The sequence below is a fragment of the Thamnophis elegans genome, chromosome 7 (genome assembly GCF_009769535.1).
Source record: "Thamnophis elegans isolate rThaEle1 chromosome 7, rThaEle1.pri, whole genome shotgun sequence".
NCBI lineage: Eukaryota > Metazoa > Chordata > Lepidosauria > Squamata > Colubridae > Thamnophis > Thamnophis elegans.
In genome coordinates this window covers 40,167,677-40,185,799 of record NC_045547.1, presented here as the reverse complement: position 1 = coordinate 40,185,799, position 18,123 = coordinate 40,167,677, and the positions used below count along the sequence as shown (strand labels likewise).

General features: G+C 38.4%; 2 protein-coding genes across 6 annotated transcripts in view; one reads left to right on the top strand and one right to left on the bottom strand.

Annotated features, from left to right (window-relative positions):
- Window positions 1–5,648, bottom strand: part of C7H12orf50 (chromosome 7 C12orf50 homolog) — a 39,042-nt gene extending 33,394 nt beyond the window's left edge. For all 4 annotated transcript variants that reach the window (XM_032220595.1, XM_032220596.1, XM_032220598.1 and 1 more), the window contains exons 1-2: window positions 5,561–5,648; window positions 1,557–1,640 (exon numbers count right to left, since the gene is read on the bottom strand). In XM_032220595.1, the coding sequence (XP_032076486.1) occupies window positions 1,557–1,628 (72 nt within the window). In that variant the 5' untranslated portion in view covers window positions 1,629–1,640; window positions 5,561–5,648. The remainder of the gene's footprint in view (window positions 1–1,556; window positions 1,641–5,560) is intronic.
- C7H12orf29 (chromosome 7 C12orf29 homolog) lies at window positions 5,585–18,055 on the top strand. 2 transcript variants are annotated; one of them, XM_032220599.1, is made up of 7 exons: window positions 5,585–5,769; window positions 6,600–6,717; window positions 8,896–8,991; window positions 9,459–9,575; window positions 11,519–11,716; window positions 15,575–15,744; window positions 17,327–18,055. In XM_032220599.1, exons 1-7 carry the CDS (start codon window positions 5,680–5,682, stop codon window positions 17,507–17,509), a joined length of 972 nt encoding a protein of 323 aa, XP_032076490.1. In that variant the 5' UTR covers window positions 5,585–5,679; the 3' UTR covers window positions 17,510–18,055. The 2 variants fall into 2 exon arrangements, with proteins under 2 accessions (XP_032076490.1, XP_032076491.1); XM_032220600.1 differs by lacking the exon at window positions 8,896–8,991.
- Window positions 18,056–18,123: the final 68 nt, after the last annotated feature.

Sequence of the window (18,123 nt, the reverse complement as noted above, 5' to 3'; positions counted from 1 at the left end):
AGATTAAGACTATTAGACAAAAGGAATATAAAACTTGGTTATTTGATCAAGATTAAAACAAGATATGCTTTTGGCATCCTTTTATGGACTTTCTGCTGATATTAGGACTGAAAAGATGATGCTTTATGGATTTGTCCAAAACAAGTGATGGCTTAAATGGGGTGAAGAGATAATTATTTGTAACCTTAAAGGTTACTAAATTTGTTTATGCTTGTTGTGATGAAGGTTGGAAATTACTTCTTTGTTTATTCTTGTCTTTGTTATATTGTTACTTTTTTTTACCTACCCTACCCTTCCTTCTATTCATTCATTTTCTTTTTTCTTTCATCTTTCATAGGGCTTGCCATCTTCATATTCCTGCCTTTCTAACCATATCGGTTGTGCTAGACCAGGGAGTGTCAAAGTGGCAGCCCACGGGCTGGATACGTCACACATAGGCCACAATACATCATGTGATGGCAATGTGACAGGGTGAGTTTGACACCCATAATATGCTAGATAATACTGTGTGTGCTTCCTTAGTGTCTCTGAGCAATTGCAAGAAAGGAATGGTAGTTATAAACCTAATAAAAGGTCATAGAAATGTTATCTATTTTTTTCTATTTGGAGTGAAGGGGGAAAGTATAAATGTATGCTAAAATTTACTAATTTCCTTGGAAAGTAAATTTTTAGAATCCTAAATATCAATATGTCATTCATGAAGATTAAATATAAAAGAATTTTCAGGCTTAAAAATGGGGGGAGATGAAAAATATGGAAATTATTGGCAGTTTTAGATATATGAGATAGAGGAAAATAGACAGCACTTAGAAGTCAAGAGAAATCTGTGGAATGCAGATGTAATTTTGGAAGAAGAAAGGAAAGTTGCTACAGCCATGACTCAATCTGAAATATTACTTATTGAAAGAATTTCAGTTTCCTTTTGATGTGCCATAGAATTAGTATTGAAAAATCTCCAATGACCATTCATTCCAAGATAATTCAGGCTGCAGTTTTATAAAATAAGATAAGATAACCTTTATTGCTACTTTTCTATGTAGACAATGAAAATATATATAGTGAAAGTAATTGCAAATTACTTTCAATTTAAAAAAAAGAATTTGATTGTGTCTGTGACAGTATTCCTGGCATTTCTTACAATTTGGAAAACTCGGAGGTACAGGACAATATAATAGATGCAATCCATTATAAATTATGCAGTATTTACCTTCGCACAGGTTGAATGAACATAGAAAAAACAGTCATCCCCAACTTCTGTCATTTCACCTCTTGTGCTTCTACTCCACTGCCTTTAGAAAGGTCTCAGCATAAATGTTGGAATTATCAAGATGTATGGGAAGAATATTCCCTTTTGTTCTGAGTACAGCTGAATTCAGGATCTAAGTTCTATTTCCTCTTAAAGGGAAACCTCCAGTTGATAGTTTTAACCAAAAAGCTTCTTATATTAATTGTAAAACAGACGGTACCTTCTTAAGGTTTGTTGAAGAGCTCACAAATTGAAAGTGGTTGCTAGACAGTGCACAAATTCAAACTTCCAGAATTTCTTTCATTGTTACCTTAGTTCTTATGACATCATCACAAAGGACATCATATGACCCCTCAAACTGGGGAAGCTCACTTATTTTCATTGTTCCAAGGTGCTGGAAAACAGGAAGAAGACAGCAATTTCCACATTGTCTACTCATCTGATTATTCCAACATAACATAAATGTATGAAAGTAATAGAACTCAGTTAAGAGAATTTCTAAAACTCATAATTAATGGACAGAACTGAGAATGAGTCAAGAAGGAGAGTAAAGATCCTCATCCTTTCTATATCAGTAACTCCCAATTTACCAGGATTTTAATTATTTAAATGATTTGGTTCTTAAGCTTATCTACCATCATACTATCACATATATCAGTATATCAAATCTTTATAATGGTCATAAAATAATACACACGTATGTAGGACAGAGACTACAGTAAGTCTTTGAATAATTACTAGTATTGCCAGAGAGTGTTGGGCTATGGCATAGATCAGTGATGGCGAACCTATGACACGCGTGTCAGTGCTGACACGCGTAGCCATTTGGGGTGACACGCACAGGATTTCATGTGATTCATCCTCGGCTCCTGCACGGCCGCCGAGGATGAAAGAATCTGTGCTGGAGGAACGGGGGGGCGGGATGTGTGATCTCCCCCGCCCACACTCACTTACTGTATTGCCGCCGCCCCTTTCTGAGCGCAGGGGCTGCTGGTAAGGCGTGCGTGCCGTGCGCACACACGTCATCAGCGCGGCGAGACCCGCGGACCCGCAGGAGAGGAGTGCGGGAATAGTGCGCGCCTCTCTCCAGTCAGGCCGGCACAGAGAGTCTACTCCTGGGAGTGTCGGTTACGACCGCACCACAGCAGGGAACAGCGGAGTGCCAACAGGAACTGTGAGCGCCATTAGCAGCAACTATTGGGGTGCCATGGACTTGTAATTGCCCACAATAACTGAGATAAGTGAGGGGGAGGTTGTGTTAGCTTGTTAGGCTAGTTAACCCCTAATTGGCTATCTATAATTCTATCTGCTGTCACTGGCCCACTGATGGAGCACCCAAAAAATAAAAAACAAAGGTTAAGTAAAGGGAGTGGTAGTCACTAATAGGCAGGTTAGTTAAAGAATTCGCCCTCCCCCTCACTTATCTCAGTTCATGGCAGGGCTGTGGAGTCTGCTGCTTCCAGCTCCACGTCCTCATCAACATGCCGCTCCGGCCCGCCCCCGCTATGAATATTCATATTCTTTGCCCTCGCATCACTAGGAATATTCATAGCAGGGGCGGGCTGGAGCAGCATGTTGATGAGGACGTGGAGCTGGAAGCAGCCGACTCCACAGCCCTGGTTCACGGCACCCCAAACAAGTTCAATAATATCAAGGGCAACATACGAAATCGACTGATGAACAAAGAAGTTACTAAGCAGGTATGTTAAATAATTTGTTTTTGGTTTATTAAATACAATTATATATTGCAATTATACATTTTTGTAGTTTAAACTATAAATTGCGCAAAATTATGTTTTTGTCAAAGTGACACACAACGCGAGTTATGCTCGATTTTTTGCCGATTTTTGACACACCACGCCAAAAAGGTTGCCCATCACTGGCATAGATGCTTAATTGCATGAAAATAATAGTTCTTTGCTTGTTGTTTCTTTGGCATAGTTTAAATGCAGGTCCTGAAAAGCTCATTGTCTGGATCATTGTTTGGGTTGGCTGAGAAAAATATTCTGTTAGAAAGAAAAGCACAGAAATATTGGAAAAAATATCCTAAGAAGACCAATCAAAAATGTTAGCTTTGAGTTTTCTTGTGGGAGAAAGAAGGACTTACTGAACAATGGCAAAAACATTTGCAATAGTTACTGGAACTCATAAAGTAGATTCACCCTAAGGATTCATGCAATGCAATGTATGAGATGTCATAAAAAGACCATAAAGATACCATGTGATAGTAAACCAATTGGTTTCATTTTATAATACATTAATATTTGCAGTTTGCATTAGTTCTACCTATGTCTAATAACAAAGCATCTATTTACTTAAAAATTCTTGCATTTGTTTATAAACCAGTGGAATCAATCAGTTCTCAGTGGTAACAATCAAGAATTAACCATAAGGTTTTAGATACCATAAAGAAAAGATTGGTTACAATATATGAGACATGAATAGAATAACATAGCAGTACATTATTTCTGCTGAGTAGGTGCAGGTCCCATCACAATATTTATGTTATTAATTTGTAAATTCATATTTCTTTAGAAATTTTATATTTAGAGTTCAAGAACTGGCTTTTTTCCAAGAAGGAAAAAAATAATAAAAAAATTAAATTATTTTTTTTAAAAAAAGCATATATTTTTTCAAGGAACCTGAAAATAATCATGAATGTGAGAGCCAGTTTGTCCACTAGCTTAAGGCACCAGGCCAAAAACCAGGAGAATGTGAGTTCTAGACCTGCCTTAACCACGAAAGGTGGATAGGTAATCTTGGGCCAGTCACTTTCTGAGCTCAACCCACTTCAGAAGGTTGTAGGGAAAATAGAAAGAGGATTAGGTATCTTTGTTCCTTGAGCTATTTATAAAAATAACTCATGATAAAAATAAATAAATAATAACAATTGCTGATCTAAATGTAGCTAAGTAGCTAAGTGTACAAGAGCTATGCCAGAAATAAATGTTAGAAATGGTAACAAAGGTAAAATAGTGTAAATATCTTTCTACTGTATGGGAGTGGTAAAAAATAATGATTTAATTGAATATAATTATTTACATTATTTCAAAGCAGTTTTGGAAGCATGGTATTAGTTGCACAGGCAAAAACTTTACAAGGAATGTTTATGAATCAAAAGACTGTTTTTATATCTTATAGAAGCCATGCAGAATTTATCAAGGGTGGCCTCTGTATAATGAATGCAGCATTTCTGAATGGCTCTTCAGATAAAGATTCTGTGGAACAGTGTCACCCTGAAGATGTGGATGGCCCCAATTCTGTTACATTTACACTTTTGTAAGGCTTTGAAGACTTGGCTATTTCCCCAGGCATTTGGATCAGGTAAACAAATAAACTCAATGTGCCATTTTTCTGTGCATGGAGCTATTTATCTTTGGGTACCTGGGATTATATGTGATTTTTTTTTCTGTTTTAACCCTTGTATGTAACTCAGTCATTTGTATAAAGCAATAAAACCTGACATTGGGTGGTATTGCAAAATCAATATTGGCCATTCTGACAATGTAAGGAAGAAGTGCAAAAATTCACACTGCTGTTCGTGAATCACTGTAGACATGCCACCTTTGGCCTGAAAACATTTTAAGGACCACCATTTACCCTTGGATTTGGATTTTTTATTTAGTCCTATACAAGTTTCCACCCTAAATTTTATTGTATCAAAGAACGACACAATGTAAATGCAAGCAGGTGAATTCTAAAAAAATAATGTATATTCTTCACTGATAAATAATAACTATTTCCAAATATTTAAGGCAAATGGAAAATGATTCTAAATGGCACAATGTCTTGTTGAAGCATTAAAAGTTATCGTACTTTTTTTTAGGATACAAACCAATAAACGTTCTTGAGTTTATTGCAAGGTACATGACTTTTTTTTTAAAAAAATCCTCTTATTAAATATTAATCTAGATTGCGCGAAATGCATCTTTATGAATTCTTCATATGAACCATTTTTTAAAAAAAAATCTGTGAAATGTTTTAAGGGTTAAACCACTAAGATCGAGGTCAGTTCTTAACGCTAACTCAACTTCTAAAATTTAAAGCTGTAACAAAGAAGTGGTTATTTGTATTACGTAATATTTTCCCCTTTCAGATTAACATCCTAGTCATGCTGACTGGGAGTTGTAGTTTAATACATCTGATTGGGCACCTGTTTGGTAAAGGCTGATGGAAGAAAAATTGATGAAAACTGCGATCAAAAGAACTCGCCTCCTCTATTTCAGCGAGTAAATCACCCGCGAAGGTGTGGAGGAGCCTATCTCGACCCGGCCTTGGACTACATTTCCCAGAAATCTTTTCAGTGAGACTTACCCCCGCCGCGTCTGTTGTCGCTCAAGGAGGGCGACCTCCGGGCTCGGAAGCGGCTCGCAGCGCTTGAAAATTGGAGGCTTCCCGCTTGCAGGGTGGCGAAGGGCCGCGTCCCTGGGGCCATGAGCCGCCTGGGCTCGGTGCAGCAGAAGGTGCCCTGCCTCTTCGTGACTCAAGTGAAGGAGGAGCCCTCGGCCAAGCGGGAGCGCCAGGTACTGGGGTCGGAGTGACCCGCCGGGGTGAAGGGGAACCGCGGGCCTGTCAGAAAAAAAAACCTCAAGCGGATATTGACTTTTCCGGACCAGTCGCGGGTCTAAGTAGAACCAGACACGAGGCTGGATCCGCGAAAAACAACCTGCAGCGTCTGCAGGGAGAATTTATTCGCGCCGGTTTCTCTCGCCCAGTTTTGCAGCACGCCCACGTGAAACTGCCGTGGATGTGCGGCAAGAAAGGACTTTGGATTGAGAGGTAGAGTCGCTTCACCTCTTCCAAAATCTCTGCCACGTTTGCTTCGCGGAGGTATCAGAAGCTGCTTTATACGCAAGACGGCGTCCTTGGGAAATACCTAGGTACTGATAGGCCTTTTTTTTAAAGGTGCAAATACTTTACAAATAGCGAAATGCCTTCAAAAGGAAGCTGGCAAATTGGAACTCGCCTCCTCAGATTTTTACTTCCTTGTGGGATTAGGTTTTTCAGGGAGAATAATGTAGCTGGCAAAATATTGCTCCACCAAACATTTCTGCTGGTACAAAACTTTGCAGCTACCATCAGTTAATTGAATACATTTACTTCATGAAAGCTATTTGGACAAGTAGATTTTTCAGAAGATTTAAACAACTTTATCCCATTAGATTATTACAAACATTCCACCTCCATCAGTTTTTAATTTTCTGCTGGTTATGTTTCTAATTTCAAATGTAGACTCAGTTACTTTATTATTTACTGCGGTCATCCTTTAAAAAAAACTTTGATATTAATTTTTTAAAATATTAAAAGAAGACTACATTTGCCAAAAAGTTGACAATGATCATTTTCTTTTCAGACTTTTAAAGTGTTGGCCACCAACTCAATTAATAAAAAGGCTTTAGCTGCAGATATATACAGTGCAATCCCAACAGAAAAGGTGGATGGAACTTGCTGTTATATAACTGCATACAAAGGTAATATAGAAAAATCAAATTAAAAATGTTATTGTACTTGGTATTATGTATGCATGTGCGTACAGGTAGCCCACACAATTTTGTTAATGATTAATTCAGAATGTTAGGATGTTCCTCTTACATGTACAGAAAAATGCCAAACAAATGCCCGGGTTACTGTATTTTTTGGGAGTATAAGATGTATTTTTTTCCCTCAAAAAAGAGGCTGAAAATCTGGGTGCGTCTTATATACTGAATACAACATTTTTTGCCTCCCGAAACCCTGTCCCCTTCACCAAAATAGCCCTGCATAGCTTTTAGGAGGCTTTCAGAGAGCTCCTGGGGGCTGGGGTGAGCAGAAATCCCCCCCCCCGCCGCAGCACTCTAAAGGCTATCCATTGCTTCCTTTCTTGATTAGTTTCCACCCATTGCTTCATCCATCCATTTTTTGCTTGTTAGTGCCCCCCCCCCCCCCCCCCCGTGAACATTCTACAAGCCTCCTAAGGGCTATTCATGCCCTTTTTTTGAAAACAAAAAAGGGAAGTTTGCAGAGCAAAAACTTTTTTTTTTAATTTGCCTTTTCAAAACCTTGGTTTTATACTCCAGTACGTCTTATATTATGGAAAATACGGTAGTTTCCTAGTACACTTCAATTTGAATAGTATATATAACGTAGTTGTCAATCTAGTCATGTGGAAGTATCTGCTGTCTAAGGCATAGAAGTGTGTCTATGAAGGTCCTGAATGTTAGTATTAGATGGTTACCTTGTCCCAAGAAATTCCAAATGTAGCCATATCTGAGAATTTTTATCTTGCAGCCTTTTAGCGGAAGACCATTATACTCAAACAGCACATCTTACAACCATTGTTTTTTCTTCCTGGCATTTTCCCACAACTGCAGGATCTGGTTTTTTTAGATCAACTAGATGCAATTTGTTGCTAAACACCAGTATGAGACTGTATTATTGGATAATTTCTTAGGTTAGAATATGACAACTAATCGTAAACAAGGACAGAAATATCCAAGCATGTGTAGGCCAGTCATCTTTTTAGACATTAACTCTAGATTTCTAATATGCATGTTCACTTCTGTGTAAAATTTCATTTAGTGATAATTATAATACTATTCTGATCTATTATAAGGATTTTGAGGACAGACTCTAATATTAATAAATTAATATTAATATGAAATTAATAAACAATGTTTATGAAGAAACGTTTCATTTCAGCAGGATTGTCTTGTAAAACATATTGTCCTTTTTTGGGAAACTGTTGCTTTGATGTAATAGAAGGGTTCAGTAGCTCCAGTGATTTTAAGAAAAAGATCTGAAAGTGTCAAACTTCAATAATAGATCTGGAGATAATTATGTGAAGATATATAACAAGATCAAAACTGAAAAAACCCATTAGTGATGGTGTGGCTGTTCAGTGAACATTGGATGTTCAGTGAACATCAGCATTAAGTGATTCTGATGAAAGACAGAAAAATAAGAAGGAAGGAATACTGACAGAAGAAAATGTACAGATGCTCATCCATTGCACTGATGTAAGCAAACTTTGTCAAGGCATTACTAAGAAAAATAATCCTGCATAGAATATAGCTAACTTAAAATAATGTAGAAAGCAACAGGAGTACATGAAATAGGTTTGCCTTTGTTTCACTGGATATAGCAAGACCTTTGATTTTGTGAATCATGATTGAATATGGAATATATTAAAACCAACAGAACATGTGATCATTCTTAGGACACTTTACAGTGAACAAATGAGCTACTATAAATTACTGAATTTGGAATTATAGTGGTTGAGAATAAGAGGATATGCGATAAGGATGATTCTTGTTTCCATTTTCTTTATCTTGTCACTAAATATAGAGATGAGACGACTGGAAGGCATGATAGTTATAAGTCAAAACACTAACAATTGGAAATGTGTAGATTACAATACAGAACTGAAGCACACTTAGAAGACTCAGGAAAGCAAATATGTAGAGTGAAAAATCTGGATTATGCTTGATTAATCTTAATATTATTTCAATTCAAAATGGTGCATCCACTTATAGAATCCAAGTATGAATTATTTTTATACGCCCATATCACATTGACTTATTTCTGGAGATACATGCTGCTTCAACAACTTCTCACATTATCTTGTTTATGGAATAATTGAAAAAAAAATCAAACTTTCAATCTCATTGTAGGTCATCCATACCTTTGGGCCCGACTTGATAGAAAACCAAACAAGCAAGCTGAGAAGAAGTTTAAGCAGTTTATGTACTCAGCAGAACGCTCAAAAGGTAGGGGCATTTTTCTGATATACATTGTAACAGAAAAAAGTGATCATGAAGGCATTTCATCTTAGGTTTCCCTCTGTCCTTGAAGAATTATGTAGAGAATGTCAATTCTTGATTAGCAGTAAGTTGAAATGTTTTGATCAAGTTCTGATTATAGCTACAATGAATTAGTAGTTTGTATAATATGCTATATGCTAAATAAATAAAGTAGTTTGAATATCCTTTGATTGTTATTTTGTCAGTGACAGTAATGAAAATAACCTCAGAAACTTTAAATGGGACAGCAAAAGTAGATGCAGATCAGTATTTGTCATATTTGCAACCTAATAGCAATGAAAAATTGACACAAAAGAAAGACTTGCCATTGCCAAATTGCTACTTGTTACTTACCTTCAATTGTAAACCTGTTGAAAGGCAGGGGATAGTTAGATGGTAACTTTTACAAAAGTGTTCATACTTTTTGCCTACAGGATTTACATGGAATATTGAAGATGATTTCAGGTCTGTCCCTGAATGCTGGATTCCAGCCAAGGAAATAGAGTACTACAATGGAAAGCCTTTTCCTGATGAAAATGGACACATTCCAGGTATAAAAATATCATTTAATATGAGAAATTCTATTCTAAACATCTAAAGTCCTCTTTCATTTAAAAAAGATTTCATTTTTAGTGTTAGTTAGAAATTACTCTGAGAAACATTTTAGAAAAATCTATACATTAGATGAAGTTAGAGATATAATGGTACTGTATCACGTAAAGGATATCTATATGTGGTGATTTGTACAACATCAGATTGGAAAGTACAAAATTAATTCTGCCTACTTGATCAGAAGAAAAGGAACTGTGTGCTCTTCTTTTTATCTTTCTTAGGAAAATCCTATTTCTTCCTGATCTTCAAAATATGTCATGAAAAATACTCCTTTCTCTCATTTTGAACTTTTCTTTCATGAACTTTCAAGTTTATTTTTCCCTCTCCAAAAAGAAAATCTTAGGTAAACAAACCTTTTGTTTCCTTTATCATTTTATCAATGATCTTAAGTCCTCCCTTCTATTTTAAAGATAAATTATGTTGTGGGGAGGAGAAACTAGATGAATTCAGGTGAATTGAGGAAAACATCTTATCCTGAAGATTTGGTTCTACCACAAAACCGCGGACGACAAAATTGCGGTCGACGAAAGCGCGTATGTGACGTCATCACAGCGCGACGAAAAAGATCGAAAAATGTAAAAATAAAGGTAAAACCTTCCCCTAACCCCCCCAAACCTAACCCTAAACCTAACCCTTAACCTAACCCTAAACCTAACCCTTAACGTAACGAAAAACCTAACGCTAACCCTTAACCTAATGCTAAACGTAACGCTAACGCTCTAACCCTAACCCTTAACCTAACCCAAACCCTTAACCTAACCCTTACCTTTATGTGAATCGGCTTGCTGTAATTTAATTTTTATTTCAATTTTTCGATCTTTTTCGTCGCGTTGTGATGATGTCACATACGCGATTTCGTCGACCGCGCTTTTGTGGAACGCACTTTTGACGTGTCACGGAAGATTTTCATTTAACATCTTTCCATTTGGAAATAATACAAGCAAAAGAAACATTAATATGTAAGCAGCTACCTGGAAAATATACATTCCCTTCCTGAGAATTGCTCACCACAATTTCAGAGCGAAAATTGTTAATGGACTGAGGTCTGCACTATACTAAAAATAGAATTCTTTCCAACTAACTTACTAATGCTGTCAACAAATATACCAATTACCAAAAATTGGTAAGAGGCAATGCTATGGTTATTTACCATAACCATAAGATTAACCTTTCCCAGTCTGGGCACTCTTCAAGTCCCAGAATTCCCAGCACTGACTCTGCTGGTTGAGCATTCTGAAAAATGAAATTCACATATCTGTAAATCATTCAAGTTTCAACAATTGCACTAATTCTTACAAGTTTGATATTCTGTTGTGATACTGTTTGAAAGAAAATTGCAGGTTAACAAATCATGCTTTAAATATTTCCTAGTTAAATTGAGAGTAGAATATTAATCCTTACCATGAAAATCTTGTTTTTATACTCACATTCATTATTCAAAATGTTTTTAACTGTACACTAGCCAGAGTCACTCTGATAGTCAGAGGGTTGGTTCCTAAAAAGTGCATTATAGTAGACAGGTTGCTGTTTGTTCTTAAATTATTGATGACGGTGGTTTTTAAATGTTGAAAGTTTTTGTGAGTCATGTAGTTCCTTGACTTCTGAGTTAGTAGGAGTATTTAATCTTGAATACCTCTGTGCTCCAAGTTAAAAAAAACACGTTTCCCGATTTTTTTTTGTTATTTGAAAACACAAGAATAAGCTATGGAGTTTTTCCTTTTTGAATTGAAATAAAGTTGGATCTTAGTAGAATCCCACTGTTGATTAGTGCTTATTTTTAAATCACTCATTTTCTGTACAATAAAACTTATATTTACCTCATTAATATTTTTATTCATATATCAAATCAAATGATACTAACATTGTGTTTCATAATAATCAGGTTGGGTGCCAGTAGAAAAAAACAGCAAACTATATTGTTGGCATTCTTCTGCTGTTGATTATGAATATGAACTTGGTCTCATTCTGAAGCATCATGCTGAGGAACCTGATCTTCTAGAAATCTGTTCAGTACCTTTAAGTGAATTTACAGAGCAGACACTAGAACTTATTGGAACAAATATTAATGCAAATCCATATGGTAAGCGCTTCAACTCATTTTTTTTTTAAAAAATCAGGTAATATAGCAAAACCATTATACTAAAATTACAAATAATGTAGAAATGAAAATGCACAGTAAAAGTGTAATGAAGTTAATTAGAAAGGTAATCCAGTGTTTCAAATAGTGAACATAGCATTTGTCTGGAATTGTTTAAAACAGCATGGACTCTGTTTGTAAGGGTGAGCCATATATGACAAAATTTAAAGAGTCACAGACAGTTGCTGTGTACATGCACTAATGAATTAAGCAACAGGAATTATTTTTCCAATTCTAGTATTTAGGTTATTTTGTGAAAGTGTTCATTCTCCTGTGTGCTGCTTGGGGAATCCAAGCATGGGTTAACTTTGTCCATTAGCATAGAGACTGAGTATGTAAATGTTGACCACGCTTCCTCTGACTGGATGGGTCAGTTTTTTTACTCAGTCCAGCCTAAAGAGACGTATCTCAATTTTCTCTAGATTAATTGACAAAATTCTCATCTTTTCTTGGATTCAACGATCGCTAATGAGGTGTTAAACTGATTTATTGCTATCGGAGGTGGATGCGGCAGTTCACTGCCAGCCCAAAACCTTTTGTCGTCGGATTTATCGCCTGGGATTGGGGGCTGCGAGGTCCACAGGCTCATTGTGCGTGGATGCAGCGGCAACGCTTCCAAGAGTGGACTTGGGGTGCCGTTTCCCTCGTTTACTGTTTACGCACATCCTGGGCTGGTTCGCCACCCTGCGCCGGGAGCGACCCACCTGTGTGGCGTAGTTAATTTCCAGGTGTTCCGTGCCACCGTGGTAGTTACCTTTGAATGGAGCTGCAGCGGTCTTGCCACAGTGCTTGCGAGCTTGCACAACTCCCTGGCACTTATTCAGAGGCTTGCCAGTTTGAATTTCGCGCCTTCTGTGGCGGTCGCCATTTTGGATTGAGGCTCTGTTTGCGCACCGGAAACAGCCGGAGGAGGTGTAATTTCGCGCCCAGGCATCAGCACTGTTCCGACGGCCCTCCTCTTTCCCTCACTTGCAGCTTGCTGGCTTAGTGAGGAGGTCGTCTCAGCACAGCTACTGTCTCACGTGGTGCCTTGTGTGGTGGTGCGAATTCGTGGCGCTTGCAATATTAAGTGAGATTGAGCCCTTTCAAATCTCCCTGTTTGCAATGGCTGACCAGTCCGCTTGCGGAGGTACTGTAGAGCCCGTGTGTGAGCCCCATTCCCCCGGTGAGGGAGGAGCTAGCCCAAGGCCCGGCAGGGCCGCTACTAGGGCCTCATCCGCCGTTCGGGATAAATCCCATAAACACAAGGATAAGACCAAGGCAGTGTCTAAAGCCTCTGGGGCACCTTGCTGCTCACCCCTGGTCCTGATTCCGCAACGAGTTTCACCAGTATGCCCTACAGAACAGGGTTGGTCTCCTGATATACAATTGCCCTGGGCACCCTTTTTGCGGAGGGGGTATTGGGGCCCCAATCCCCCCCAATCATATCGGAAGCTAGTGTGGCTTCAGCCCGCTCGCCCCCACGTGTAGGGCTTTCTGCTACTTTCACTTTTACTGCTGCAAGCCTCAGGCCGGTGGAAGGCCAAGAGTTGGGCCTTCCTCCTGATCTTTACCAGATGATCTCTGCAGCTATTTCTAGGGGTGTGGATGCGGAGCTGCATCATAGAGCCCAGGTTCCTAGAGCCACTGGGGCCCAGACTGGGCCTGGTCCCCAGGCAGTGCAGGGGGATTCATATATTCCTCAGACAGACCCACCTTCACCTCTGCCCTCAGTCTATAGTGAAGAGTCAGCCTTGGTGGAGGAAGGTGAGGTTATAGACAGGGATTTTTCTGATGATGAGGGTTTGCCCCTGGATCAGCCTACTGCCCCTGGATTGTTTCGACATTCTCAATTTAAGTCCTTATTGTATAAGGCTAAAACCACCACCCACATGGGGGAGGCAGCCTCTAAGGATAGCACAGCAGCGGGCCTGGATGCAACTGAACGCCTCTTTGCTGAACAGGTGGCCTTGCAGGAGGTTATTCCCTCGCCCAAGCTATTTCTAGTTCTGATTCAAAAGCAGTGGGATCAACCGACTGTGGTTACCCCACCCAGCAATGGAGATAGGAAATTGTACACTTCTACTCCAGAATTGGAAGGTATTCTACAGTTCCCCACCGTAGACATTCCTATTGCTGCCCTTGCTTCTCCAGCTTTAATTCCATCAGAGATCTCTGAGGGTTTGAAGGCTGAGGACCAAAAGGCCGAGACAGTCATTCGTAAGACCCATCAGGTTGCGGCCTGGGCCCTACGCGCAGCTGCTGCGGCGTCCTTCTTTAATAGGACATCCTTGGTCTAGCTTAAACAGTTGCAGGTTAGGCTTGCCCCAGAGGACATGCGCCTTCACCAAGATATCACCAAATTGATGGCAGCCTTGGAATTTTCTGTGGATGCCACTCTTAGTGCAGCAAAAGTTGCCTCTCAAGCTGTGGTCTCTAATGTGGCATCCCGGCGTTTGCTGTGGCTTTGCCATTGGCAGGCTGACGTCAAGTCCAAGTGGCGCCTTGAGTCCATGCCCTTCAAGGGTGGGACCTTCTTCGGATCTGTCCTAGATCCCATCCTCATTGAGACAAGAGATAAGCGTAAGGTTCTCCCTTCCACCAGTGGTTGCATCAATAGGAGACAACAGCCTTATAATAGGTGACAGCCCTTTCGGGCCGGGGATTTGGGATTCGCTATTGCTCCCTATGTTCCCCACTATAACGGGTTTTTCCCAGTCACAGGACCGCGGCCAGGATCGCAAGGGGGCCAGGTATAGGGGTCGCCAGCAGACCCAGGCGCAATCCCAGGCTAGAAGGCCATTTCTTGGAGCTGGCAACCGGTCCTTTTGGAGGTACCGGTGACTCACAGGGGGAGGAACCCATTAGAGGGCATCTCCTGGCCTTTGCTCATCAGTGGGCGGAGACCACATCCGACGCCTGGGCCCTTCAGGTCGTGAGGCTGGGCCTCACTCTAAAATTTCTCTCCATTCCCCCGAGGCGGTTCATCACATGTCCCATACCCAGTTGCCTGACAAAAAGGCTATAGAGGGGCTAGGATTTTACTCCATCTTGTTCCTTGTGCCCAAGAACTCGGGGGGGATGGCGGGCCATCCTAGATTTGAAAAGGCTCAATCGGCACATCAAGTACCAAAAATTCAAAATGCAATCTCTCAAAGCATATTGGCCTCCATCTGCCAAGGCGACATGTCCCAAGCAGCACACAGGAGAACGACCGTTGACTTACCTGAACGGTCCTTCTATGTGTGCTGCAAGGGGAATCCAAACCCGCCCGCAGTTTCGGCTGGCCAGGGCTATACCTTGGCTCTGACTCAATGACTAACCTTGCTATTTTCCTGACTGGACTACTCTGGACGTGACTCTTAATACCTGCTTTGGCTACGGCCATATGTGACACTGACATGCATCTTTTAACGGCTGACTTCATACAAAACTGGCCCATCCAGTCAGAGGAGGCGTGGTCAACATTTACATACTCAGTCCCTAGGCTAATGGACAAAGTTAACCCATGCTTGGATTCCCCTCGCAGCACACATAGAAGGACCGTTCAGGTAAGTCAATGGTCAATTGTAGAAATAACATATGTTGCCCTATAACTTTGATGAAGTAAAGGATTGTAATAAACTATTATACAATTCAATCCAAGTGACCTCTTAGACAAAATAAATGAAAAACTTAGATAAATATAGTGGTGGAAGTAAATATATTATGGAAGCAAGTATCATAATACAATGGGATTTTAGAAAAGGAACAATTCAGATTGTGAGGAGTTTCCAAAATAAAATAAAATATGCTAATAATAATTTCTGAATGTTTTAACAGGCTTAGGAAATAAGAAACATCCTATACACCTTCTTGTGCCACATGGAACATTTAAGATTAAAAATGCACCATCAATAAATCACAATGACATATTGGCTTGGCTTGATGGATGCAAAGAAGGGAAGATTGAAGGAATTGTGTGGCATTGTCCTGATGGAAATTTAATCAAGGTAATCCTGCAAGTTTCTTTAAGAAATTGTGATTTTTATCCAAACATTAGAGGGCCACGATTTGCAAACGGGATGGCATTTTTTCCTATGGGAAGAGGGTAAAAAGAAACAAAAATACTTTCACAGAGACTATATTAGAGATGCACTGATACAGGTCTGGAATAAAATTAGAGAAAAACATTACATGAAAATACCGACATGGCTTTCCACTTTCCATGAAAGCCATGACACATCCCAATACACTAGATCTATCGAAAATGGTTAGATATAGTGAAATTTTAGACAGCCAAGGGAATTTGAAAACAAATCAAGAATTAAAGGAGCAAAATATAAATATAGATTGGTGGCCATATCTCCAACTACAATCGAGATACAAAAAAGATGTAAAAGAATATGGAATATACACAGAATTACAACAAATAGATAAAATTTTAATTGGCCCAGAAAATAAATTCATAATGAAAATTTACAAATATTTATTAGAAGTAACATTAGAAGAAGAAAACGTTAAAGGTTGCACGATAGCGTGGTTACAACATAGATCTAGTGGATTGGGAAAGAATTTGGAACACAAATTATAAACTAACCCCATCAGAAGCACTTAAAGAAAATATGTACAAAATGCTTTATCGTTGGCATTTACCACCAACAAGATTGGCTAAAAGTATAAGGGACTTTTTATCACATATGGTGGACTTGCCCGGAAACACAAAAATATTGGACAAAATTTTGGAAATGAGTGCAAGAAATTACAGGAGAACAGATAAAATATAAACCCAAAATCTTTCTGCTGGGAATAATCAAAGGGAAATATACAAAGAAAATTAAGTACATATTAACACATCTGCTAACTACAGCTAGAATAGCATTTGCCCAATGCTGGAAACAAAATAATACCCCCTCGGACGAATCAGAGATAAAAAAAAACTTTGAATTGTGCAGAGATGGACAAATTAACACTGAAATTAAAAGATAAAGAAGAGTCGGAATATTATAAAATTTGGAACAATTGGTACAAATGGCTACAAAACAAGAATAAAATTAATTAAGCCGTAAAACAATATATATAAATATATATAGAACTGTGTATAAAGGTGTGTAAATATAGAAACAAAATATTATATACATGTACAGGTATGATGACATAACAGTGTTGATATAATGACTGTAAGGTGTAGAAGGGAAAAAATAAAAAAAAAATGGCTAAAAAAAATTGTGATCCCCCCCCCCTTTTTAATGTTCAGAAAGCCTAATGTCCTGGAGCTTGGGTTACTCTTACCTCCAAATACAGATATTTGTCAAGACTGCCAGGAAAGGAAAATTTCTGTGCACATGTACAAAGATTACAAAAGAAAGTGCTGAGAAAAGCCTTCAAAATAGACAGTATATATCAATCTTTCAAAGGACATAGCTGCTTTAATGCTTGTGGTAACATGGTTTGTAAAGTTATCTCTTTCAAATACTTTTCATAGTCTTATTTTTTGCTTGTTTTTTCATATACCTTTCTGCAAATATTGTCATTAATAGATTATACTCTGTTAAAAACAGTATTTTAACTGCTTTTCTTTCCTTTTTCAAATAGCTTCATAGACATCATCTTGGCTTGTCCTGGCCAATTGCGGATCCTTCTTTGGCATCAAAACCAGTTACTGTCACTTTCAGTAGAGCCAAGTACAACTTTGAACCAAAGACTCTCTTTCATTATTTTTCAAAGTTGGATGGACAAAGATTTAGTAGTCTTAGAGATATAATAAGTGACTTATGACCGGGTCTCTTCAGAAAATACATTGAATCATCTTGTATGTCTGCTTCTTCATTTATAATAATCTAAAGAGATTTAATTTTTTTGTTGAACTGTAATATAAATTGTATTATGTCTACATATCCTTGACTATAAAATTATACACACATGTATGTACGTAGCTGAACAAACTCTAGTAGAAAAGCTATGAAGAAAACCTTAATTTTTCAGCACTTACTGTTTTAATCTCTAAAGATGAAATATGCAACAATTTTTTATTCAAGCAGTGAAAGTTAAGTATTAGTCTCACAGGTTCTTTTAATTTTAAACGTACAGATACCTCATTAAAAAAAACCTAATAGTGTATCCATTTTTGCTGGCACTGTAATATTTTACTTTAGTAAATTTTATGCAGTGAAGGCATAAAAAAGTAGGAAACTATTAGAAACTATACAACCTTATAGTAAGATATTGTGGTAGTTTTTACATGCTGCTAGCATCATTGGAGAACATAATATTTCAATATTAATCAGTCATGAATAGTGTAAGTAGAACATTTTACTTAAAATATATAGAATCAGTCTGATTCTCTGCTTCCATGCATTTTTTTTTAGAAAGGAACACCTGCAGTAATTATG